General features: G+C 41.9%; 1 protein-coding gene across 4 annotated transcripts in view; it reads left to right on the forward strand.

Moving 5' to 3' along the window:
* Nucleotides 1-11754, forward strand: part of TTC29 (tetratricopeptide repeat domain 29) — a 137156-nt gene extending 125402 nt beyond the window's left edge. For 3 of the 4 annotated variants that reach the window (XR_009961592.1, XM_062602791.1, XM_062602787.1), the window contains one exon: nucleotides 11489-11754. Coding sequence is in view for 3 of the 4 variants with exons in the window: in XM_062602791.1 (XP_062458775.1) it covers nucleotides 11489-11562 (74 nt within the window). In the remaining variant the exon portion in view is untranslated. Of the gene's footprint in view, nucleotides 1-11289; nucleotides 11363-11488 lie in introns of all 4 variants that reach the window. The other variant, XM_062602788.1, reaches the window with a different exon arrangement.
* The last annotated feature ends 15223 nt before the right edge of the window (nucleotides 11755-26977 follow it).

Consider the following 26977-nt stretch of genomic DNA (forward strand, 5'->3'; position numbering starts at 1 on the left):
TTAAAGTTCTTACCCAGAAGTAAAACACACAAAAACTAACGCTGACTTTGGTTTCAATTCTTTCAAGTAAACAAACTTGCAGATAGGTTCAAAATATTTAATTTCTATTGAAATTGAAGTCAGTGACTAGAAAGGGAAAATGTTCATCGTGGCTTACCCTAAAGGAAGAAATATTGGGCTGATGAAAGCAACCTATAGAGAACGTGAAATAACAGCCAAGTGCTGGCATATTAGGAATGTCTCTTCATAGATGTGCAAGTTTTATTTCACATTGTCCTCACACTTCTCAATAAGAATGACTGATAGCTTCACTTTGTGATTTCCCCGCTTTTAAGAGTCTATTTTTATTTATTTTTTATGACCAACCTTACACTTGTTAAATGTAATTTTTGCTTTATGTAACATAAAAAAGAGCACATCTGCAGTATGCTGTCCCATGAATTAACAGGAATGACTGGACATAAGACAAGAAATCCTTTAAAAACATATGTTCACATTAAATATCTGGGCTATCTCAGTAAAGGAGGTCTTATGGGGTCATTTTTGATGCAGTGCAAGTAAACCATTTCTGCTCTTCTGAAATAGTTTCTTTCAGGTTTATATTGAGCTTGTATAAAGGCACATTACATAAATAAGGGCTTAGTTTGTACATTAGTTGTTTACATCTTGGCTTCTCACTAAATCCTTGTTTTTACCAACTTGGTGCTTAAGAGAGATTGATTTCTGCTACACATCTATGGTGTTTATTTTGATATGCCTGGGATTAAAAACAAAATTAACAAGCATAATCAATTTTCTTAGAATTAAAAAGGGTGCTTTGGTACCTTTGGCTACATGGTTCTGAAGAAAAAGGAGAGTAAAAGAGATGTGATAATAAAGGGATCGATTTATTCAATCACTGGGCATAAAAACATTAGCCCTGGGAAAGACCCTTCCTCTAAGAGCTTTAGCTGCCCAGTCTCACTTGTGTGGCACAAAATAATTTGCATTTTTAGAGAAATTTCATGTCTTCTGTGAGATCTAGTGAAACATGAATAAATTGCTTTCTTTTCCCCTTTTTCTGATTTTTATAAAGCTGAATCCATTAGGGGCTGAGTCAGACTGTAATGAAAGAAAGGCAACAACTGAGATGATGGAAACCCTGGATTAGATTTCTTAGTAGTCCAAGCCCAGCTGTCATGGCCTACGTGTCAAGTTAGTGCTCTTTGGGGAGGCTTGACAGTACATGTGAATATTTTTTTACCTGCTGTGTTACAACAGGTCTCTAAAGCAGCTAGGAATTAAAGAGAAGCAAAGATTAAGAATTAAATAGAGCCACAGCAAGCAGTTCACCACAGAGGTTTGCAGTCAGACAAGTAAACCCTTCCAGGCCTGCGAGCCCACTGCCATCTGCCTGGCAGGCTTGCATGTGACCCACCATGCCCTCTTTGTGCACACCGAGTTTATATGATTGCTGAAGATGCGTGTAAAGGATGCGGTTGCTCATGTCACTGAGTGCACTGGCCTTGTACTGCTCTAGCAGAGCCTGTCAAATTCACTACAAACCAATGCTCAGTTCAAATAAAGCCTCTGTGGATGGTTGGCGTTTATATTCTTCCATATTACATACATTCTTAGCTAGTTCATAATATAACAGGTACAATCTAAACAAAATCTAGAAGAAGCCAAAGTACTTTCAAGTTTTATGCCTAATAATTGAATTTGCACACCAGGATCAAATAGCTCTGCTATTGGAAGAAGGGCAAACCTCGAGATCTGTGCCTGTGAAATATCCCTTCTTGCTAGAATGAGGTTTTGCTTGGAGATTCTTAAACCTCCAGGTGGGACTGTCTTATTCTAATTTATAGCACGGAATTTTGTCATTCATTTTTGTCACTGGCATTTCAAATAGCAGCAAATGTAACTGAAATGGTGTCTTCTCCTTCGGCTGATGCCTTTGTAAGGGACTGAACTGAGAGTCAAACTGTCCCCTAACAGTCTAACTTATGGCAGCAACACAGAAATAACCCTGTTTCATTTTTCCCCTTCCATCATGGCTGGGGGAAAGGTACAAAAGAAACCAAATCCTTGCTCTCCTACCCTCAGGCCTAGAAGTCCATGCCCTCCTTCAGTCTCAAGTCTCTGCCATACTGGAAGTATCCAGTGGTGTCTCTCATCTCACCCTTGTCACTGCAGTCAAGGAATACAGTGGCAGAGCAACATCTTTTACTTTATGAAAACATTTGTTTGCCTAGTAGATGTTTCCAAGCTCTGCTGTTCCTAGAGCAATGTGATTGATATGGCATAGTTCAAAGTGAATTTAAAATTACTGAAGTCAAATGTTTTCTTAAAAGGCCTATTTTGAAGCAATTTGGCTAAGCTGACATAACAACGCTGACTTCACTGAAGCTGCATTGGTTGCATCACTTGAGGGTAGGGCTCAGATTAGCCAAAGCAACTATTTTTAAATTCTAGCTTCTACTGGCATGTTCTTAGAAGTCTCTGTAGTTTTATAACTTTCTGAAGTTACTCACAAGTTGTATGCTGACTGCTAATAAAACAGAAAATCCATTTCCATTTTTCAGTGTAACCTTTTCTTCCTGTGAATCCATTTCTCATTCAAAGAAGTGGATGACTGGCCTGAAAGATAGAGTTCTCAACTGTGAAGACAGAAGAAGAGTAGTGGCCTTTCAAGTTGTCCCATGTTGTCTGGAAGAACATGGGCATAAATCCAAAAGCTAAGAGGGAGAAACCCAATACTCAATATTACTCTGCCCAGCAAAAGTATTGTTCCCAATGCCTGGAGAAGAAAAGTAGGTCTGATCTCATTATGTTGGTAAAATCAGCAAAGAAAACTGAGACAAAGAAGCTTCTCTGAAGTGCCTGTGAGAGAAGTATCTCACAGCATTGTATACATGTCACCACATGTGAATCCAGGATTCACATGGTTCCTGAAACCAGGACCTTAATTTCCAGCAGCTGTTTTTTCTTGATTGTTTTTTTAACTGAGAAGTAGGACCGCTTTGCATCAATTTTAGAGAAGGACCTTAGCTGCTACAGAGAATGATATTCTCCCCAGAAAACCTTAGTCACGAGAAAATTGATACTTCCATAAGGGATCGTGTGTCTTCTTTTAAAGAACACAATCTTCCAGATTTTTCCCCTACACCTCCTTAGCCAGAGAGGATGCACTCATGCCTAAGGTGCATTAGAAGATGTAAAGCTAAAGTCAGGTAAGGAGAAAAAAGTCTCCCTGGGATCCTTTTTCTTTGTGTAGCAGATGCCTTGCTGGATTTTCTCAGCTTTACTGACATCAATTTCTGTACCCAGAAAGAGACCTTTGGCTAAGCTCTTGGAAGGCAGTTTCCCAGGCAAAAAAAAAAAATGCATTATAGAAGCCTCGATGATAAACAGTTTGTGAGCCACCAGGCAGGATAGTCACTGAAGATGCTGAAATAAAGAAGTTTCAACCATGGAGAAGTACTCTTACATAGAATTATAGAAGAGTAGGCAAGCCTTTAGAAGACAGGAAACAGCAGAGCCAAACCAGAACATAAAGAATGAGTTCTGCAGAGCAAGAAACTCTCAATAAAATAACATACAGCACTCATGTCAAAATAGGGAGATTAAGGAAAATGAGTTAAAATCAGGTATGCATCTAATCAGAGCAGTTTGATACTATATTTGAACCACAGTATGCTAATGAAATATAATTAAGTAAGAGGAATTGTTTAAATAATCATTCCAGCTTTCCCTCCCTTTGGGACACCTTTGAGAGACCTGGATTTCAGAGAAAGGGGTACTAAGCACTCTCTGGTAGCCAGATCCTTTGAAGACACATCAAGCTGCATATTCTGAAAAAAAATCACACACTACCAGTGATTTAAATATGAAGTTCCTCTGTTCAGTGACATATTTTGCTCAATGGATACAAAGTGGAGTTTGCAAAATGCAATTATGAACTGTCCTCCTATTCTATCTTGCAGGTTTTAACTGTGCCTTTATAGCAGTACTTAACAGAATTAATGCATGTTATGAGTAAAGGATAAGATATGAGGTTTTATGTGTAGCCATGTAAAAATGTTGCATAATAAGTGCATAAACTAGGTTCTCAAACAGACTATTTAAAAGTTTTACAGGACAAGGACTCTAGTGATTTGGGGAAAGACGGCAAGATTTTTTCAGGTAACTGGCTTGGGCACCAGTTGGTCTTAGAATCATTGCTATGTCTGAAATCTGTGTTTTCACATCTACTGTACTGTAATTATTTACTGAGCACCTGATATACCTTGCTTTGGTTTAAAATGAATGTAGCAATAATAATTCTGCACACAAATTGAAACCAAATATTCTGCTTCTGTTATGATCATTATGTTGTCTGAAACATCAGTCCACTTACTGCTTCTTTATGCTTTGCGATGAGTTTATATTTTACTCGTGATTATAAAACAGTGTTAAAAACTTCTGTGCTTACATCATTCAAATACACACATTTTTGTAAATGCCTATAGTAGTATCTTTTAAAATGCTGGCAAAAGTTCTCCAGGACTATAAAATACCACATTCTGTGAGCAAGGTAAAGATTTCCTTTTGTAAGGATTTCTAACTAGCTTTTGGGCTCAATCTTTAATAACTCATGGGTCTCAGCACATACAGAGGTAGTGGAAGTGTTTTTATACTCTTTGTATGTTTTCCTCACCAGCTCCTCAGGGTAGCCAAGGGTGAATTTGGCATCTACCACAAGAGTGAGCAGCACCCCTTTTGCTCAGAACTTTGTAAGCTCCCCTAGGGCTTGTCCTGTCCTTAGGAGAGAGAAAGTAGGTTCCAGTTGTGATATTTATTCTGCCTCTGTGGGGGAGGGTGAAGGGAAAGAAACCCTTCTAGGCCATCTGGGAATTCTTCTCTGCACTGTGGAAGCCTTGATTAACCAGCTGGGCAGGCACTCATCCTGCTTTATGTTGCTGGAAAATTTTGCCTTGACTGAGAAACTTTAGAATCATAGAATCATAGAATAGTTAGGGTTGGAAAGGACCTTGAGATCATCTAGTCCCAAACCCCCTGCCATGGGCAGGGACACTTCCCACTAAACCATGTCACCCAAGGCTCTGTCCAACCTGGACTTGAACACCACCAGGGATGGAGCATTCACAGCTTCCTTGGGCAACCCATTCCAGTGCCTCACCGCCCTTACAGTGAAGAGCTTCTTCCTTATGTCCAATCTAAACTTCCCCTGTTTAAGTTTTAACCCATTTCAAGATACTGAATCAGAAACATTGTTTCCTTAATTTCTCCCTAGCTTCAGTTGGAGTAGAGCAAGAGATGAGATGCTGTGTTGAAACTTTAAACTGATAGTTTGGATTTCATAAAAAAATTGTTGACAGTAAAGGTAAAACTATAAGCTAAAAACTGGCTGGTATTTTGTTTAGGTTTCTTCATGTTCAAAATGATCTTCTTGATGACTGTTTTGAAAGCTGATTTTTCTGTGTCACCAAAATTTGTGTAGAATTTTTGTGATCCCTAACTTCCAGATACACAAAAGACACAGTGTCATATTTTGGCCTTGAGAAAATACCTTTTTTCTACCTACAGTCAACAATCTGACATGATAGAACAGTTAAAATTGATATTCAAGAAAGAGTTTGTGCAAAAGATGCTGCTGTACTACATTGTCAGATGAGTGTATAATTTTCATAATGAACAGAACTGAAAGATGTAAGATCAAGAGAGATTTCCATTGAACAAATGTCTGGCACATGCCCAAACTCTGTGAGAGAGGAAGATTAACTTGTCTGAGGACTGCTGAATATGAATAAGTAAACAATAGAAGTTATTAGGCAGGGAAAAACTCATATTCCCATTAGGTTTTCTCATCCAAACCAGAAAAATCTTGCACTTTCCTTATAGTGCCATAGTTGAGTAGGCTCTTTAAAAGCATGCAAAATAAATTCTGCTTCTCATTCATAAAATTACCCATCTGTGAAGCCTTTATTCAGAGAAACATACCTGCTCAAATGCTTGCTGCAGTTCATTAAAGACTCCCATTTGTACTCATAAAGACTTATTCATTGCCCTGAATAATATATATGATACACTGAAAAAGAACCAACTCTTACTTTTACAATCTAAATTAAACAACTTTGTCTAATAAAGGAAGTGCTGTCTCATTTCTAACTAGGCCATAAGCCCTAAGGGTCTTGTAGGTGTGCATTTATTTGTTTATTAATTTTTGCCACATTGTCCTGCAAGGATCTGAAAGCTAAGTGAACCCAGCTGACTAAATTGTTTCTTTTCTTTTCTGCCTGCTTAGAAAGACTGAAGCAAGCATGGGCACAATTGTACTAGAACAAACACTCACCTGTAAACTTCTAAAATGCAATTGGGTGATCTCCTGTCCTTTCCTTGGTTCCACCTTCTAACCTGTCTAATCTTGAGAGTTCATCTGTATTATATGTGGCTCTTACAAATGCCCATGATTAATAACTATTGTGATTCATTAGCCTGTGTTGTTGGTATTGTTTTCCCAATGGGAGCATTTGCTATCTAGGGATAGCCCATGATTACTCTGCCATGTGGAACAGTAAGATGCTTTCAATCTAATGTGCTGTCCACATTTTAGCATAAAATAATATTAAGGCATCCACATAATGGAACCGTCTGAAGATCCATTTTATTAAGCACTGAAAGAAAATGTGCGTGTGTTTGTATGTGCAAGGGAAATATAATCAGCAAATCTTTTTCACCAGAGACATGATTTCAGTAAGCATTTCACATAAAGACACAGCTATTTTGAAGTATAGTTCTTCGGATATGAGGTTGAAAAAATATAGCAAAAATCTTGCCTGGTACAATTAACTTATTCAAATTATATACAGCCTATTCAAAATAGGACAAATAAGAAGCAGAGGTAGGGTTATTGTGTTTATTCCATTTTGAGAGTATTTATTTTAAATGCAATCTACTTTCAAGTACAAAGCTGTAGTGCTCTTAAAAGATTACTGTTTCAAGTTACTTCACCTACCTTAACAGAGCATGTAACCTTTTTACATTATATGATCAACTTTTTGACAGTGCAGGGCCAGCACAGCTAATGGAATAATAGCCTGCAGGGTCCAGCTAAATGATATACGAATATAATCAACCTTTGTGATGACTATTCAAAAGTAATCCCTTTAGCTTTCAACTGCAACATATATTTCAACCAGGCAAAGCCATATGAAGAAAATCTCTGCAGACTCCACTGATACAATATGGCCTTCATATTCCCACAGTGTGTTTGCTGCTTACAGTGAGTTTTAAATTTAAGGTAATGGCTACTGTGTATTCATGTGAGCATAGAACAATACCTTTGATTTGTTGGAGAAATGTTACATTAGCTACCAAGGGCCCTATTCAGTAAACTTTGACACAACCCTTATATATGGTTTACTGCTTATTCTAAATGGAATATGCCTGATAAAAATGCTTTGCATGGCCAAATTGTACAAATTCATTAATCTTTATATTCATAAAACCTTGAAGTTCAACTGCCTCCATTCCAAGCGAACCTAGTCAGGATACATGGATAAACATGTAGGCCCAATCTGCTTTTCAAAAAGCTTTGCATCAATTTTCATTTGTCAAGACAGAAAAAAACATAGGAAGATCTTCTACGAGTGTGGGACATGCATGTTGTTGGCAGTCATATTATTTTCTGCTGTATCTTTATTACTACTTCATTACATCGTTCTACAGATTATATAACTAAAACCGTTTGCATGACCTTTAAAAATGCAAGTTAATTTTTAAACTACAATAATGGATTATATCTCATCAGCTGCATTACACCAACATGACAATCTAGCATGCCCTACTAAATCATGGGGAGGATATAAAGAATATGGTGAGATAGTCTTGCTTTCTCTCTCTCCCTCTTGTGACAAAACTACAGTATTGGCTGACAGTGGAATTAGCTGTATTAAAGGAAAATAGACTAACAGTAACGAAAACACTGCATTTGCTTATATTAATACTTATATATGTACAACATAGTAAGAGTTCACTCACGTTAACAGCAGTTGCAAATATGGTCTTGCTTGCATATGTGTACCTAAATACACGTGAAAACGTAACAGCACTGTTGCTGCCTTTGTTTGAGGTATTGTATTAGAGGATTTTATGCCACTTAATCCAGTTATCTATAGTGGTAGAGTAGGAGAGGTACAGACTTTTCTTTTGTTTGCCATGTTACTTCTTGAGCCTGCAGAAAATTAGGGCATTCCTGCAGCATCCTGCAGCAGGGAGTTCTAAGGATGAGTTAGCCACGCACAAAGAAGCCCTTCCTTTGACTCCAAGCTCACCGCCTGCTGCTTTCAGTATATCCTACCTCATTCTTTTATTGCAAGAGACAGTGAAAAATGGTTTCTGGGTCACCTCCTGCATGCTACTCTCATTCTTAACTTTTGTTATCTCCTCAAAATACTACCTTTCTTTTTTTTCCAAAGCAATTTCAGCTCCCAAAACAATAGTCCTCTTATGATCTTTCATCAGTTCATGAAGCTTTTCAGTGGAGTTCTTGTTTAATAGAGTCCAACAAACTCTGAACAATTAAAAACCTGGATTTGAATGCTTTCCCATCACATGGGCCTGCAAGCTCAGGAACACGAGCATTGCCTGTTTCATGTCATTTAGAATCTTTTGAGAGAATGGTGCCAAAAATTCCTGCCCTCTCTGGAGTTAGTGATCATTCTAGCTTCTGTCTTTGTAGGTGCAGCTTTCATTCTCCTGTATGACTTCTCACTGATTATATTTTGTAAAGAACTAGCAGCTCTGCTTAGCCTTCTCCCAGGAACATAATGGAATAATGAGATTTTTAGGAGTGTAACACTCTTTAGACAGACACATGTAAACAGCAAGAAGAGAGATGCCAATTCTAGCTGCACTGAAAATTCAGCCAGACAATTTTAATTATATTTTATCAACAGCAGTGATAATGTGTCAGGAACATCCTATTATGATAAATTATATTTGCATACTATTAATACATATTAATGTTTATCTCTGCATTTTGCCCAACACAATATGATAGAAGAAGAATGCTTGATGGTGTGATCTGTGGTGGTATGTATGTATTATCATTATGAATATGAGATGCTTTTATTGTTCCTAGATAGCACACACCAAAAAAATGCCAAGAAAACATTTATGGTCCAGTATTCCATCAGTTATCCTTGATACGCTTAATATTTGCTGGGAGGGTAGAAGTGTTAATCAGATAATAATAGCTTGGTGTCCAAGTGTGAAGGCAAAAGGCCAAAAGGTGCATAAAAAAAGCAATTTATGCTATAATTCCCCATCATGTACACATCCCCACCATTTTTGCATGTGCCAGTGTATGTAAGATACATTGCTGTCAGAGTCACACTTTTATGTGTATTTACTTGCAAATACGCATGTTACTACACAAACGTAATCACATTTTGGGCTTGAGTCACCCATTTGTCTTGTACCACTTTTTCAACAATAATCTTCCACTGGAAAGAGCAATAATGCTGCCCTGGTTTAAAGCTGGGTAGGGCAACATAATTCAGACCCTTTGTTAGCACTTTGGAATTGCATGAGGCTCTCAGCTGCTTCACAGTGTTTGAGTTCCTAAGCCAAACTGAGAAGTTATAGACTCTGCAGCTGTGAGCAGACTGCCTTGAATTCAACTAGGTTTTGTTAGGTTTTTTGCTTAGACGTGGTCTGTTAGTAAAGGAATTTCCATTGATGTACTTCAAGCCTGGTTTCAGAAGATGTTACCTGGAATAACTACGTTGCTAAAGATACAGTAAATCCCTAACATACATGTTGCCTTCATACAAAATAAGACTTCATATCACAACTTACAGTAATTCTCAGATGTTGTTCATAGTTTTACTTGTCTTATTCTTACTTGAATACAACTACAGATGAAGTCCTAGTTAGCCATTTTGCTTAATAAAAACCTATGATATGATGAAATGTAAATTTTATTGAGTATTGAGTGGTCCAGTAGTTTGTATCTGTTCCAAACATTGCATCAGCAGAGACACTGCTTTGAACATTACTTTTCATCTCCACCAGAACTGGATTAATGTATTTATTTTGGACATTAAATTAGGATATCATAAGTACCACTGGTATTGCTGTGGCTGAAAGAAAGAGTCCAGTTTTAGGCAGCACAGTACAAAGAGGTGTGACAAATTAAGGGGGATCCAGCCAAGGATTGTCCAGATAATCCTTGTCTACAAAACACAAGTTCCTTTCAAATATTGAAGAGACTGAATCTTCAATTCAAATATTGAAGAGACCTCAAAAAGAGATTAGAGGAAGGGAAATAGTCTCTCAAGCTATAAGGAGTTGTTATAAAAGAGGATGGCATTCCTCTGCTCTTCATGTCTACCAAAGGTAGAAAAAGACAAAAATCAGCTTAATTTGCAATAAATATTTATCTTGAGTATCAGGGAAGAAACTGAGCTACAAGATTGTGAAGCACTGGAATGTAGAGATTAGGGGTGTTGTGAAACAACCTTCGTCAGAAGCCTTTTGGAATAGATTTGACAAATATATGTCAGGGATGGACTAGATATATGTGCACTTTCTTCATTTGAGGAGGTGACCCACATCAGTAGCTCCCAAAATAGGAAACCATCCCCCAGAGAGGGGGGAGGTTGTAACTAGGCAGAGAGAGACTTGCTGGACAGACACTGAGAACAGAGCAGAAAGTGCAGCTAGGAGGTGGCAGTTTAGCGCAGAGATAGAGCAAGGAAGGAGCAAGGCTGAGCATCACAGATCACTGGAGCAAAGGAAATGCATGGCTGCCCAAAGCTGCAGTTAAGCCGTTGCCTCCCAGCCACTGGCTTTTTTGATTACATCCCGTTAGGAGGACCCTGCTGAGAGGTAGCAGCATCACTTATCCAACCTCCTCACTCTGCTTTTGCTTTTGGCACCGCTGGCTTCTTCCCCTGGATAGTTTTCTTACTGCCTGCCATCTTTCAGTGCTGTCTTCTCCTATATGCATCTTCTTTGTTGGCTCCTCAGCTGGTCCCACCTGGAACTATCCTGCAAAACTGGTCTGGTTGAGAGCAGCTTCACAGGAGTGCAAGAAATAAGAACAGAAAACCCTATAATTTCTGTATTCTAAGATTATGACTTTTGTGGCTCACCTCTGTATTGTCTTAGATTCCTTCTTCTGTGACTTTTTACTGTATTGCACTTTTCAAATAAACCTTACAGGCTTTTTTACCATTAAGAATGTTGTGAGTCTAAAACATTAATGCACTTCTTTTCTTTTTTTTTATTTTTTAATAACAGAACCTGATAAAGAAACAAGTGCTTCAGAGCCCTGTGAGCCTCTTCCAGAGACACCAGATCTAGATCTTTCATGGTACAGTATTTGCTGTTAATCCATAGCCTTAATCAGATGCTGAACCCAAATATAAAATATGTGGATATCAAAGTGTATATATACTTACAACATTTACTGTTTTTTATTTGCTGTTTTTCATTATAGAAGATGCCTGCTTACTTACAGAGAAGCTAGTAATGAGTACAGGAAGATCACTGAAGAGTCATGCAACCAAGTAGGAATTTTGCTAGGAGTTTTGTCATTTAAATGGAAGCACAGTGTTACAGTATAAATATCTGAGAGCTGGAAGTTCTTTTATGACTGAAATGTGGCTTCAATGTGTATTGCATGTTTTTAATCAAAAATAGCTGGTGTCATTGAAATAAATACAAAAGAAAAAGAGTAATACAGAATAAAAACTTTTCATGTTGTGCCCCAAATGCTTATTGCCTTTCAAAGAGTCAAGATCCTCCTGTTAAGATAATAAACATACTTTATGCCTACTGAGTGGGAATCCAAGATGCACAATACCTTGTAAAATCAGGTTCTGAACGTGCCTGGAGAGTTTTCGTTAAACGCCAAATTATTCTCCCTTTCCGAAAAAATCAACTACAAGCTTGACACCTTATTCATAGGGCTATCAGTGATTTTAGCAGCTGTGCTTAACAGTTGCTGTTCAACTGTAGCTTAAATAGAGTAGATCCAACATGGGTGGCACATTATGATGCGATTTTTACCTAATCTATAACGCAGGTTGGACCCAAAGCACAACTGTTTGTTTAAAATCTGGTTGAGTACGCTCATGAAAGTGTTGAAAGCCTGTACAATCAAAGCATTTGAAATGTCATTGACTGTCTCAAGTGCAATGTTAATCTACAGGCACAGCTGAAATAACTGTATTTAACAATGAAAGTACATCTGGTAGAATACCTGTACATCACATTTTCAAAAGTGAACACGAAATTTCCCTTTGAGCAAAGCCTGTGTTCATTCACACAATCAGGTAAAAAAAATCTGCTTCAATTCTTTCTAATAAATAATCTGAAGCACTGATTTTGGAGTGTGTGTAGAGAATTGTCTCCCATTTCAAGCTGATGAAATTCTTGACTGTGGATTCCCCATACAATCCACAGCAGTCAGACTCCTGTTGTCTTCACAGTCCTCAGAAGGCATTTTCCAGCTGCCATTGCTATTGGTCCAAAGAAAAGTTAGAGGACAGAAGATGGAGGTTATCACTTTGCAAAATATATGTAAAAGCAGGATTTAGAACCTTTAACTTTTATCTGGTGCAAGCTTTCATAATTTCATGTATTAGAAAATCTGTTCTTTCAAACCACATAAAAAGAGCTTTCTGAATCCAAACAGTCAACCATTTGTTTCTTTAAACAGAGGTTTCCAGATTCAGCATTTGAAACAAGATCCATTAGACCTGTAATCAGTTTTTATGGCAGTCTTTGAGCAAACAATAGCTTTTGCCATAGTAATAACTCAATTCACAGTTTTCTTCAGGATTGCAGTTTGAGTAACTGGTTGACATGGGACAATAGAATTTCTCCCTGTTTTAAGGCATGGTAGAAACGTTTTCGTCAAACGTTTCATTAACTAGCTCTTATTAGACCATTTTTGATGGTCTAATAAGAGTATACATAATGTACACATTTTGATGTGTATATGCAATGTAATTACAATACCTCAATAATTTTATTTTTACTTAGAGGTCTTTATCATCTGAATACCAAGCTTATTGCTAAATGAACACCAAGAAATATTCATTTATAAAATGTTTTACAAACCTGAAAAATATGTTCCTATGTGTAATTATGCACACACATGAAGATACAAATCTCTTTGCTGAGGGTTAAAAAGAGGTGAACATTTTATGAAAACCAGAAAAATGATACACAGGACCATGAATTTAATATAAACAAAAGGAGTATCCAGTCTACCCCTTATATTTTAATGCTATTGACATAAATATATATACATATCAAACCAGCACAATTTTGTGCAAACTCTTCTGATCTTGATTAGTATGACTGCTTGTAAGAAGTTGCTATTTTAAATAACTGGAATTTCATTTGACAAATTTTGACAAATTTGACAAAAGAACTTGTCAAATTCTTTTGATAATATTTATCAGAATATTGCCAAAATAAATGGTGTATTTTAATTTATCCTTCATAGTAAGAATAAATAACACAAACCAAGCAGACATTCTAGAAAAGACAATTCTCAATTTTTCAAGGAAGACAGGTTTTTATATTCTTGATGGTTTTTAACCTCATGTACATTTCTGCAGCAACTGACCATTCTGTGTACGTGTCCCAGAAGTTATTATGCAGTTATATTAAACAGTGTCCATGATAATCACTATTTTTTGCCAAACTGGACATGTTACTAAGTGATAATTTTTATATGGTTGTGGAAAAAATTGTCACAGGTTAATCCTCTAGAGCATTAACTTTCCCATACTTTTTAATTATACTTTTTAGTCCTAAATCTTTTGATGAAAATAAGGGAAGTTTTATTAGCCTGTAATAATGTACATGCAAGCTGTGTGCCCTAGCATCAGGAAGCTTTGAGAGAAAATTATCTTTATTGAGCTAAATTCTCAGGCATTGTTCTGCTCCTCACAGGCATTTTCAGCAGGAAAATGAAGGCTCTGCTTTCTCTTTCAAATTAATGGGGCAAGGAGGCTAGGCAGAATGTTGTTCCATACTTTATCGTTTGGACAAGATCCTGGAACAAACCTGTCAGCTGTTAGAACAGCCCAAACTCCATGGGTCATGGGCAGGCCTTGGTCTGTCACCACATGTGACGCAGTGTGAAGTGCAGTGCTCACAGATACTTGGCTGCAGTAACGACTCAGTATTTCTTTAGATGAGAAGTCACCATTTTCTGAATTACCAATGCTTCTTCCAATATTTGTTTGGTGATCTCTTGTCAGACATAGTCCGGCTGAGATTAGAGTTAGTATAATGGAACTTTAGTCCTTTGGCTCTTCACATGAGAGATGCTCTAATTTCTTTAAGGAGCTCCCATATGGAATAGAATTAATCTCTACTCTGCCTGGTTCATTATCATTGCAACCCTTCCTCCAAGTTTTTCCAGAATGCCCCTAATGCCCTGGCCCTTAAGACTTTGCAATCAGAAAGGAGGACTCCAGAGAGAATATGAATTGCAGTTGTAAATTTTAGTGTACCTGAGAAATTATAGGCATAATTTAATGAAGTTAGGAAAGCAGGTAAATTAATTTAGCCTATAATGCCAATTGGTCTGCTTCAAAACAAAAGCTTGTCAAACACATTACAGCAGATGGATCTCTGAATAGTTCTGAGGTGTAATATTGATGTCTCTAAAATCTCTGTCTTAAGGTATGAAAGACTGGCAATTAAGACTGCTTTTTGAATAGGGTTTTAGTAGGTTTCACTGTGGATGTGTCAGATGGTATTGACTAACAATTCATAGCAGAGGGGATGGTTATATCTCAGGAAGAATTCTGTTTATGAAAATCATGTTTTATGGCCATTAATAGGGTATATCTTGTTAATTATGATACTATACAAGGTATTTCACCTGTGAAGCCATTTAGAAAATTAATCTTTGAGTCACAGAAAAGTTATTGCCATTCTGGAAGGAATCTATTCATCTCTAAATAGGCCATCCAAATATAGACCAAGAAATACACTATACATAATTACCAAGAAATAGATGGAATAAATAAGATTGATAACAGGCATTACTAAAGCCACATTTTAGTTTACTGTTATGAAGAAGTAGAATATAACTGAAAAAACATAATATACATGTAAAAATACAAGAAATAGGTTAAAGTCTTACGTAGTTAAGTGAGATTCAGCTATTACACATGAGGAGAGAACTCATTAGCCTTCAGAAGTGGTGTACATCAAGGCCTTTGTCCTGAGATTCAGTCAGGTATTTCTAAAGACAGATCCTACAAAGAAAAGAAATAGAACGTTTTTTTTCTCCAAAACTGTGTCTTGTTTGACAGCATAACTTCATAGCGCCTCTATATTTGCCATATGCTTACAAGCAGATAGAACGTATAAGCTGTCTTTGAAGATAAATAAATATGTTAATAAATATTGCCATTTGTGAGTCTTCTTTTGACACAGGCATAACACTGAAGAGGGATGCTGAGCATGAAGGAGCCCAGCCGCTGTGATGGTAAAGTGGATTGCCAGGAGTTTAATCTTAGGAGATAAACTTTTCTTTCTAAACATGTAAGGTTTAGTTTTTAAAACTGCAGAATAAAAGCCCAGAATGGCTGCTAGTCAAGCAAGGTCTCAAGCCCATTTAGCAAAGAAGAAAGAAAAAAAGATGTGAGTGTGCTTTTAATTGAAAGTCTGCTGTTTAAACTTAGCTCACCTGCAGCATGTGGGAGGAATTAATCTCAATGAGCAAAAAAGCAATTTAGTAACCAAAATCCCCTGTCCCCATCTCTGCTGAATTAGTAGGTTTGTTTCACTTGGGTTAACATTGTTTGTTTCATTACCACACAAAAGGCTGACAGACAACTCTGCTACAAGAGCAGCTGACTTGGGTGAGATCTGAACCACTGGTGATGGCCCTGCCTGCAGTCTCTGGGAGTTGAGGGTGTGCAGCCCCAAAGGAATTGCTCAGGTGTCTGTAAGATTGTGATAGGGCAGGAGGGAAAGTCTTAAACTGTTCCAGCAGCTTCCCATTCTTCAGTTCTGCAGCCTGGCTGCCTGCAGTATGGCTGGGCAGGAGGATAGACAGCAGATTTTCAGTAGCACACAGACTGGCAGTGGATCCCGGTTCGCACTCAGCTTGGAGCCCAGACAGGACTGAGATCTTCTTCCCCAGACAGACTGATGAGAGGTAAGCCTTGTCTGTAGGAGGCAGCTTCTTTCAATACCAGCAGTCATAATTGGCATGTTTAGCCCCTGATCTGGGACATACATGCTCCTGTTGCAGCAGTGAATCACCTTTGAAAGGTTGATTTCTTCTACACTGAGCTATTCTATCCCCACCAACATTGCTCCTCAGTCTTCCTGGAGTGTTTCAGAAAACATTGCCCCATCTGGTCACAAGTTTACTGCTTGTAATTGAAGTGGCTTGAATCTGAACTGAACACAGCAGTGCTTCTAAAGACGTCTTCAAAGAGCCCTCCCTGAAGCATGGTGGTCACAGTTATTTTCCCCTGTTTCTTTCATAAAAGTTGTCTGCCTCCCGGCTCCTCAGCATCAGTTGGCCAAGAAAATTACAGACTCTCCCTTTTCTGTGCGAGTACCAGGAAATCAGTTTCCCTGGCATTGCTCTCTGCTTTCTGGGCAAGCTCATGCTAGGTTCACAGCACAGATTAAGACAAAATTTATTTATGATAAGGGAACTTCAGGATTACCTGGCTTCTGTCTCCAGGCCCCACTCTCTCACAGCAGCCTCTTTAACTTTTACATTCTGAATTGCAATGAGCTTTCATGTCTGCTGAGCCCCGATACTCTCAGAGGAGCTCTGTGAGATTAGAATATTTTGATGAATTAGAGCCTTTGCTTTTACTTCGCCTCCACCAGCGTCTGTTCTGGGAGAGCAGTATCACCAATGCATTCCCATTTTGCAGTGCATTTGGCAGAAATGGCTAAGCAATGGCTTGAGACAGGGACAGTTAAACAGAAAGGGGAGAGGATTTATGGCACTTTAAATTCTTTCTGTCACACTGAAATCCAGCACTTGCATTCTCTGTTTACATGGGAGCAGGGGAGGGTGCATCTGGCCTTGCCAGCAACAGAGCAGATCCTATACACAGAGCCAGCTATGCATGGACACCAGTGCAGGCTTATAAGGTGTAGCTGCTCCTGAGCTGGTTGTGTGGAGGTTCTAAGGGCAGGCAGCAGCTCCCTTATGTGGCAGTGTGTCGGGTTTGTTTTTAAATCATGGCTGTAGGTCAGCCAAGCGGCTGTGTACTTGCCGTGACACCGGAGCCTGGGGCTCCACAGAAGCAGTACAATCAGTACTAGCACTGCATACTTACTCTGAATAACTAAGGGGGGACACCACAAACAAGACTCACTGATGTGCCTGTAGGGGAAGTTCTCATTAGCCAGACAGTTGAAAACCCTTGTGTGAAATCAGCGTGGACCAAGCCAGCTCAGTCTCTTGAAACACAAACTTGCCGGCCAGCAAAGGTGGCTCTAGCAGGGGGAAGAAAGATGTCAAGGATCACTGTGAATATTTTAAGTGCAGTAGGAGCCAGTTATACTGTAAGATGTTGGGACTAGGAACCATCTTTGAGATAACTTGTGCATAACAGGCTTGGCACAGTAGCTGGGGACCAGGAGTGCTGTGCTGGCACAAGCTGTGCCCATGCACACATGCCAAACTGCCTCAGAGCAGGTGATGTTCAATCAGAGTTTGCTGGTTGGGGTTACTGGTGTAAGTCATGTTCCAGGGGTTTGCTTTCCTCCTCCTTCCTAATTAGAAAATTGCAGGATAGTGGGACCTGGCTAGAAAATCTGTGCCAGTAAACTTTGTAGTTTATTGAAAGTAAATGAAAAAACATGCTGTGAAAGTGAACAAAGTAAAATAATAAAAAACCTAAACTAATATATTTGCAAGAAGTAACCCCCTCTGTTTCTCCCAGATCCCACATCCCACTGTAGGGAGCTGTGGTATTTCCATCAGTGAGACAATGTATTTTCCCTTGAAAGCTGCTGGGTTTAATCTCACCATTGGATGGTGTGATTCATTTCTGCAGTCCCTGTTGTACATTTCATAATATCAGACATGAGTGAAATATCTTCAGGACTGTGAGTAAGAGTGGAGTTAACTATTTTTTAAAGGAAAAAGGTGCTGGAAATATATAGTGGTCTTCATCAGCTGAAAGAGCACATGATGATGGGCTGCACATGATGAGCCTGTCATGGTACTGACTAAGCAAGCCAGCCAGAAAGAGGCTTTCACACCTCTAAACTAGAGCCAGTTCTGTTCAGCTGAATGCCACATGTAGTTCAGAGCATTTGGCCCAGCATGCACCTGCCTGGATGTGGCCACATCTGGTGAGTAACAACTATACCCATGAAGAAGAGAGGGCTTATGCCAGCTACAGGCTGAATGAATTCTTCCACAGCACAGCAAGGCCTTCCGATGCCTTTGCAGTGCTACACGGGCTCCACAGAGCTGTATGAATGAACAAAAACTTCGTGTAATAGGTTTTTTCCTCATCTTTTGTGAGACCAGCACATGTACATAGTCTGCTTTAAATATGGTCATCATTTGCATGGTCTCAAATCATTGTATAGGTCCTGAGAGCTGTGTTCAATGAAGACAAGCTGAAGTCCTTTACTTTTTCCTCTGGTTTCTGAGTCTTAGAAGTCTATTCAGGGTATATGCTAAAGCTCTTTCCTGCAGCAGCTTTTCCATAATGGAAGCTGCAATTCTCATGTCATGTCCTGACTTCTGAAGCCAAGGCTCCAAAGCCTCCCCAGATACTACAAGCTGACATAAATATCTGCATGTTGGTAGCCCTGAATTACATGTCTTTGCACCTTTTCTTCCTGATGATTGTACTCAGGCCTTTTGAATTTCTACCTGCAAATCATCTTCAACACCTTGGAAACACAAGTGTTTGTAATGGTGCTATGAGCTGAAAAAGTTTATTTCATAATTTAAAGTGGTCATGCCATCATTAGCTGTTCTTTCACATCCCTTTGTACTGATCACCCTTTAGAAGGGAGTGCTTTCCATGACTTTGCCGTGACCAGTTCCTTGGTTAGGAGCTTTGTCTTCTTCCCTCATCCTTTTCCCCACGCAGCATCACAGTATTAAAAATAAATTAATCTGTTGATGAGGTAAGTGGATATTCACAGCACAACTAAGTTGGAATCTCATTCCCCAGCAGAAAGGCTTTGGGTTGAAACCCAAATACAAATGCCAGTAAAACTGAGATTTTGAGCCTCTGTATTCATTTCCTATTTGCACTTTCTTCTCCACTCTTCCTTGTGCTCATTTGTTTCCTCTTTCCCTTTCATTCATATTCTCCCCTCTGTCTTCACAATTTGATTAACATTGGGTGCTGCAGAAGGTCATTCACCCACCCCACACCACTTGCCAAAAAGTTGGTGTGGGCAGTTTCTTCTTTACAAGGAACCACCGTCTCTTTTCTCTGATTGTCTGAAACCGCTTCCTAACCAAAGGTAAGTCACATCTCTGAAATGATCATGAACTTGTTTTCACTGCTAGGGAAAATGAAACTGCCCTGTAGTGCTGAAAATGAGTAAACTCATGTGTGCTCATGAAAAGTGGATAAATTCTGTTTATCTGTGTTTATTCTTGACTTCACAACTTTTCCCCAGTTCTCAGGTGTCAGCAGCCTTTGAAACAGTAGGATTTGCTCTGTGCTGCTATAGCCTATGATTTTGGTTTGTCAGCCTTCCTTCATTGTCAACCTTGTATGCCTGTTGAATGAATACTTGATCCAGAGGAGGAGTAAAGATGATGAGCTATTTCTACTTGAGCTTTGCTGCAAATAGCTGATTTGTTATCATACCTCAAGAAAAACAAAGGCCTAGAATATCACTGATCTCTGTATGCCAGCCTGCTGCTAAATGAGAAACTCGGACCTTCATCTTGAGACCTAGCTGTGGGGGGTGCTAATGGATCTGTACATCAGAGTAACACAATGAGTTGTAAACTGGTAGTGCTCTTACCCAGTATCAGACACAACTGCCTCCCCATTTATTCTCTCAGCGTGGAAGCACCCTGATGTCTCCTTAATAGGGGTTAGCATTATTTATGGCAATTTACAGGTGTGCTGCTAAAAGACGGAACTGTAAATCACCTCAAATGTTGTTCCATGATGAAGTGCCCCTGCGTTATTTAACAAATTGTGACTGAACGTGACTGAATGATGCACAATGGAAAAAGTTGCCCTAGAAATGTAATATTGAAAAGGCCATAGCACTGCATATCTAGTTGAGACTTGTAATTGCAATTGATATTACTCTGGTGGTTTTGTACTCCAGGGGTATTTTCAGCTTCAGAAGCAGAGTACTTCTAACCTGGGGGTGTCAGCAGGCAGTACAATGCCTTATACATATGACACTTTTACAGCTGGCACTGCAGAGGTATTTGGCGCAAAAAAGATTGGGCTGCATGTGCGTGTTATAGTTACAGCTTACTGCCTAGAGTGTAAGGTAGGAACGTTGTTTTACAGTGTATGAGAGCGATTCTGCTTCAGTAGAAAGAAGATTGAGGTGTGATGAAATGCCAGCCAAAAGCGCCTACAGATACCTCAAAATAAAGAACTACACATGTACTGAGATGTTGGTCTGTCGTATTCGGCCTTAATCTGATCACAGTGCTTCCCTAAGTCAAGGAAAGGCTTGTAATCTTGAAATGAGAGGAAAGGCGGAGCAGCATCTTCTTCCTACAAAGCCTGGACTGAAAATGAACCACATTAATTGTTATATTGGTCCTTTATAATTGCAGGTGGTTTTCTTCCTTCAGGCATGCAGGGTATCATTATGTGGTAAGCAGCTTCTTTTCTTTGCTGGGCCAAGGACAGTTTAAAGATTGTCATGCCTAAAACATACACCCGGTTGAGGTCTCACTGGGTGAGATCTGGCACAAAACCTAACAGAGCAGCCCAGCACCAGCAGCCAGGCCAGCAGGTGATTTCCTCTGGTCAAGAAAACTTGCTCACAGATGCCCATAGGCAAATTTGGAAAGGTAAAGGAGGGAAGAAGGGATATGGAAGGGTGAAGGGAGGGTTGGTATCAGTATTGCTTTCCCAAGGATTCAAAGTTTGGATGTATGAATCAAAGAATCTTTTGTAAATGTGAGAATTTTAGAGAAGTTCTGTGCCTCTGTTGTTTCTTAAGGAGTAACCTTTATTTTTCAATTTAACCTTTTGAGTTTTCTCAGTTAAATCTTATCAGTCAGCGCTCTCTTGATGTGATCTTTAGACAAGACATCTAAAACTACTGGTGAGGATGTTTAAAATGTTGCTACAGGAATGAAGTGCCCATTTCCATGTGGATAATGGGGCTGTTTGTGTTCACGCATGTCCATGTGCAGGAGGACCCACTTAATTAAAGGCAGACTCAGACAGAAGGTGCATTAAGGCGCTGGGAGGATGAGGGCTGTTGCAGCAGAAGCAGTCTAGGGGGCAGGAAACAGTGAAGGAGGTACCCTGGGTGTTGAAATGCTCACCCAAGCAGCATCTCTTTTTCTTCAGGTGACTCAGTCCCAGATGGGAGCCCAGCTTCTTCAGGAGGGCCTGGGGGACCACACTCCACATGGCTGTCCCTGTCTGTTTGTACCTCTGTTTGCCTCCATCAGCCTCAGACTGGTTTTAAAACTGCTTTAAATCCACTTCAGACCAATGAAACACAGAAAGGGCTTATCTGTGAATATATCCCCCCAGATTTTGTGCAGTGAAGCAGCTGACAGAGGGGACCCCATGTGCAACCCACACAAGGGAAAAGGCAGAAAATCACACATGTACCAGAAAGACTGCCCCAGGCAAGGAGTTTTATTAATGCTCAGTCCTCAGGAAAAGCATCAGTCAGAGTTTGTGCCTTATTTGACACCAGAGAACCCAACAAAAAGACCTAGGGAAGTCGCATTTGCCATTCCACTGCCACTCAGCCTCCCCTCTGCTGTACCTGAGGCTAAACTTTAAAAATGACTGTGGTGCTGCTGGTGGGGAAATACACCACATCTTGCCATGTTGGAGGTTGAGGTTGGAGGTGAATGGGTGTTTCGATGGGTATGTCATGCTGCCAGTGTCCTGGCAATGAGATAAGCAAGGACATTACTGGTTCAGCTTTTTGGAGGTACTATCAGATGGAGCAGGGTTGGTTCCTGGTCTGAGCGCTCTCCTAGGAGTTGGGAGACTTCTCTGCAGTTTCTCATCAATCCCAAATGTCTGTTTTCCTCTACTGTAAGGTGGGGTAGCAGCACATAGAATCATAAAATGGTTTGGCTTGGAAAGGACCTTCAGATCATCTAGTTCCAGCCCCCTGACATGGGCAGGGACACCTCACACTAGACCATGTCACTTAAGGCTCTCTGATACTACCAGAGAGAGGGGCAAAAGCACTGAATTGCCATGAAGACCCAGAAAGATTTGTAAAACTCTAGGGGGGGGAAAAAAAAAAACCTCCTTTAATAAACCAAAACAACAGCCAGTCTATTGGGACATGGTGTTAAATACACTGTCACTCATACCCAGTGTGGCTTTCCCTTTTCTGCTTGCACTCTTCCTCCTGCAATTCAAGCCAGCACATATGAGATGGGACTATTGCAGCACACACAAGTGCTGGAGTTTGGACTGTGCATTTTGCTTCACAGGGCACCTCTGCCTCAGCACTAGAAACCTTGGGAGTGATGTGTTTTGCAAAAATAAATAAATAAAGGAGTGAATGAAAATGTCATCTACATAAATATGCCACAATAAGTTTAGTCTTTGGATCAAAGTGCTCAAAACGACACAGCTTTGAAACAGAAAGGTAGGAATCGAAATTACACATCCCCGTTACCAGCTCAGATGACAGCTGCTTAACTGAGGTGTACGTACTGCAGCTGATTAAATGAAAACATTTTAACAGCTGCCTAAAAATGTAAAACCCTCTCCCCATCTTCCTGGGGCTGTATACCATCCCCATGGGCTACCCCAGCAGAGCAGCTGCTTGGCTCCAGCCTGTGCCTGCCCCATCTCTGCTCACCAGCATGTGTGCAGGGGCTACCAAGCATGCAAGGCTGCTCAAGGCTCATCTAAAGGACAAGTAGTAACATCCTGGGCAAGGTCCAGACCTTACCATATCCTGGTGCCGTTGACTCATAAAACTATCCCTCTACTCCACTCATGTGGGACCCACTTGGAGTACTGTTTTCAGCTCCAGGGCCCCCAACACAAGAGGGATGTGAATCTGTTCAGAAAGTCCAGAAAAGGGCCATGAAGATGATGAGAGGGCTGGAGCACCTCTTCTATGGCAGGCTGAGAGAGCTGGGCTTGATCAGCCTGGAGAAGGCTTCAGGGAGACCTTAGAGCAGCTTCCAGTGCCTAAGGGGAGCCCACAGGAAATCTGGAGAGGGACGTTTTACATGGGTGTGTAGGGATAGGACAAGGGGGAATGGCTTTAAACTGAAAGAGGGGAGATTTTGATTAGACATTAGGAAGAAGAGAAGCCCAGAGAAGCTGTGGCTGCCCCATCCCTGGAAGTGCTCAAGGCCAGGCTGCACAGGGCCTTGACCAAGCTGCTCTAGTGGAAGGTGTCCCCACCTGTGGCAGAAGGTTTAGAACTGGATGAGCTTTAAGGTCCCTTCCAACCCAAACCATTCTATGATTCTGTAAAATTGCATCTGGACAAGAGCCCATCAGCTGGCTGGCTCTACTCCAGACTATTCAATGAGTTAAAAGTAGTGCTGGCTAATTCAGGGGAACAAAGCTGCTCAGCACCTTATGGGGAGGGGGGCTGGGTTTCATACCCAAGCCAAACACAGCCTGACTTCCCCAGCAGGGAAGAGGATTTATGGAAAAGAAAAACATTTAGGTAAGTGGTAGGTGGTCTCTGGTGGCTGCATCCCTGTCAGTCTGCAGAACCAGCTGGGAAATGTTCTCCAGCCCTGGGGCCAAGAGGCACTGTGTGACTGCTGATTCCCCTCCTCTCTTCCTGCCCAAAACCGCAGAGGCACAACCAAACTGCCTGTTTGGAGCACATACTGTTCCCAGCCCACGGCCAGGCATTGCTTGGCAGAGCTGTCTGTGCCCAGGCTGGTGCCCCTATCCTGCTTCACTTCCTGATGTAGGCACAGCCAGGAGGTGCTGACCTGTGGCGCTAACCCAGGCTCGAGCAAGAGCTGCACTGGGTGGCTTCCCAGGATCCCATCCCTTCAGCTATGCTGCATGGATGGTGGTATTCTTGTAGCACAGGTGTTGCCACAGGCCCCAGCACTGGCTTTTAGTAGTGTCCTCACCAGGGCCAGCAGCAATTGCACAGCCTGGGCTGCATCAGCCATCACCCCTCTCTGAATACAGCCACCCAGCCATGGGAGGTGAGTGTTCCCCATCCATCCTGAGCAGACCAGGGATCAACCTGGCCACAGAGACAAGAACTGGGCATGTCACCCTCTACCACCCGCAGCCCACTATTGACATCCACCCTGTGTCTGCTTGTTGATGGAAGCTGAAACAGAGTGGTTTAAGTTGCAGTTAGGTGGGAGGGTAATGGGGCACAGGCAGACACCCCAGCCATCATGGATGAGCTGCAGCACTTAGGAAGAGGATCCTAGCTGAGCTTCCCCTGCTCCATGAGGAAGGGCCAGTAGGAAAGGATTGAGGGCATCTTCACATAAGGTATTTAAGTACAAAAAACTTGGGAGAGTTATGTGTCAAGGCACCAGGCACGTCCATTAACAGTCATTTTTAGCAATGCTGCATTTTAAGAATGTATTCTTAAGGAATCTGTATTTCCAAAATGAAGAGCAATCAGGCCAGGAATTTTACAACTCAGGATATAAAAACAGCTTCAGAAGTTACATCTTTTGCATAGTATCTGTTTTAAGTGTGTGTTTGTGGGCACCTGCAGGATAGACACTTTTATTATGGTGAGGTTTGTTCAAGCCTTCCTCATCAAGTTCTTCTCTGGCCCACTGTGCTTCTCATTGCTGCTTGGTGGGCACAGCCACACATGTAGCTGCCAGAAGCCCACCCCAAGAGTCACAGTCATTACTGGGATGGGAATGGGACCTGTACACAGATCATTCACTGCTGCACAGCTACCATGTCTGCCCACAGAATAAGGCAAGAACCTGAACTGCTTCTCATTTGCTTAAAAGCTGTAAGTGCTGTTGCCATAAAATGTTCTCATCATTCTAACACAAGATTTTTCCAGGGCTTTCCCTCACTCTGTTTGGCATGGCCTGGTTTGCCCAGCTATGTTTGACATGATGGCTTTTAATGTCTTTGTTAAATACAGACAAAGCTAACTCCCTGTAAAATGTCCCCTCCTCCCCCCCCCAAAAATATATGTATGTTCTCAATGTTAAGTTTACCCCACCTACTTCCATAGTTTTCCGTCAAAATAACATGGTGCCACGGGCAGGAGAAAAGCTACGAGGGTTTCAAGTGAGCATATGGGTAGGAAAAGGCTTTCCACCATGCAGTGAGCCCTTCTCAAATCCAGCAGGTCACACACGTGCACTCACACACACCCTGAGGACTCTCAATCCCCAGATGCCACATGCAGACAAGGAAAGCACATGCCAGCCACGTGCACAGCAATGTGCCATTGTGTCACATCTCCGGTATGCTCCTGGTGGCAACAGCTATGAGCACTTCTGCAAGTACCGTTCAACGCGTCAGCCTTGGGCCTCTGGTGGCTCTTTGTGCCTCTTGTTTTTGCCTACCTGGGCTGATGCTTTCACTCGTTGTCCTGAAGGCATTATCCTCCGCTATTCAGAGAGTATTTGGGACCGGTGTAGCAGTGGTGGCTCTCGGGGGGGGCTCACGTTGCCGGCAGCGACCCTGTGATCAGAAGAAGACATGTCCAGCTCTTCAGGACCAGCCCTCTTGCGTGCAGGTCTAGGGCTGTACGCACTCCACCCAGCACAGATGCCCCCCCCCGGGCTCGCTGTCCAAGAGGCAGGGAGGGCTGGATGCGGCTGTGAGGCTGCTCACAGGTCTCGCTCCCAGCTGGAGAGGAGATGGACGTTCCCACGGGTGTCAGTGTGTCTCCAGGACTGTGGTGAGGTAAATACCCATTTGAGGCAGGCCTGGGCAGAAAGCCGGTTACAGCCCCTGGGAGTGCGGGTGTTTGTGCCAGGCTGCAGCGGGGTTTTAAAGGCCATTGGTACCTTTCTCCCCGCAGCCCCTCTGCCCTGGACGCTGACCGCAGGCTCTGGGAGGGTCCGGGGGCAAAGGGGACTTTCCGATGCATGGCGAGAGCCCCCCCCTGCGAGGAGAGTGATTGCCGGCGGCCTCCCCACCTCTGCCTATGCCGCCAGGGCAGCGGGGGCCCCTCTCCGGGGCCTCGGGGCGCGCGTTGCGGGACTCCGTGTCCCTTCCCCGGGGGCTCTGGCCCCTCCGCACGGCTGTCACCGCCGCCTCCTCCCCGTTATTTACATCCGTCTTTAGCAGTCTAATTACCCGCTTTATTGCTTTCGCCCGGGGGAAGCCCGGGGACGGCGGCGCAGGGAGGAGGGGGAGACCGTCCCCGCAAGCTCCCGCTCCGCCCGGGGCGGACGGGGAGGGCTCAGCCGGGCCTCCCCCCTCCCTGCCTGCTCTTCACAGGGGTTTGCGGCCGGGGGGGTTGGGGCAGGTCTGCGAGCCTCGCAGCCAAGCAGGGCCGGGTGAGCCTCGGGGAGATGGGGGGGGGGATGATGCGGAGGAGGCTCCCTACCGCCTGAGGCGGCACCGAAGTGATGTGCGGCAGCGGAGGGAAAAACCCCGACGGAGTAGGTGGATTTTCAGGCGAGCGGCAGAGGTAATTTATTGGCCTTTATGCTCTTCCGATGGAACGGGGAAGAGCCTCCGGAGCCGTGTCTGCGCATCATTAAGGGGGTTTACTCCGCCTCGGCCAAAAGAGGTTTCCCTCGACTCCCGCTGCCGGGGGATGCCCTGCGCCCCAGCCCACGAAGGTGCCCCGGGCAGCCACTCCCCAGGGCCCGGCG

This window comes from Pezoporus occidentalis, unplaced genomic scaffold (assembly GCF_034315485.1).
Source record: "Pezoporus occidentalis ecotype Australia unplaced genomic scaffold, CSIRO_AGI_Poc_V1 ctg79, whole genome shotgun sequence".
In the NCBI taxonomy this organism is placed as follows: Eukaryota; Metazoa; Chordata; class Aves; order Psittaciformes; family Psittacidae; genus Pezoporus; species Pezoporus occidentalis.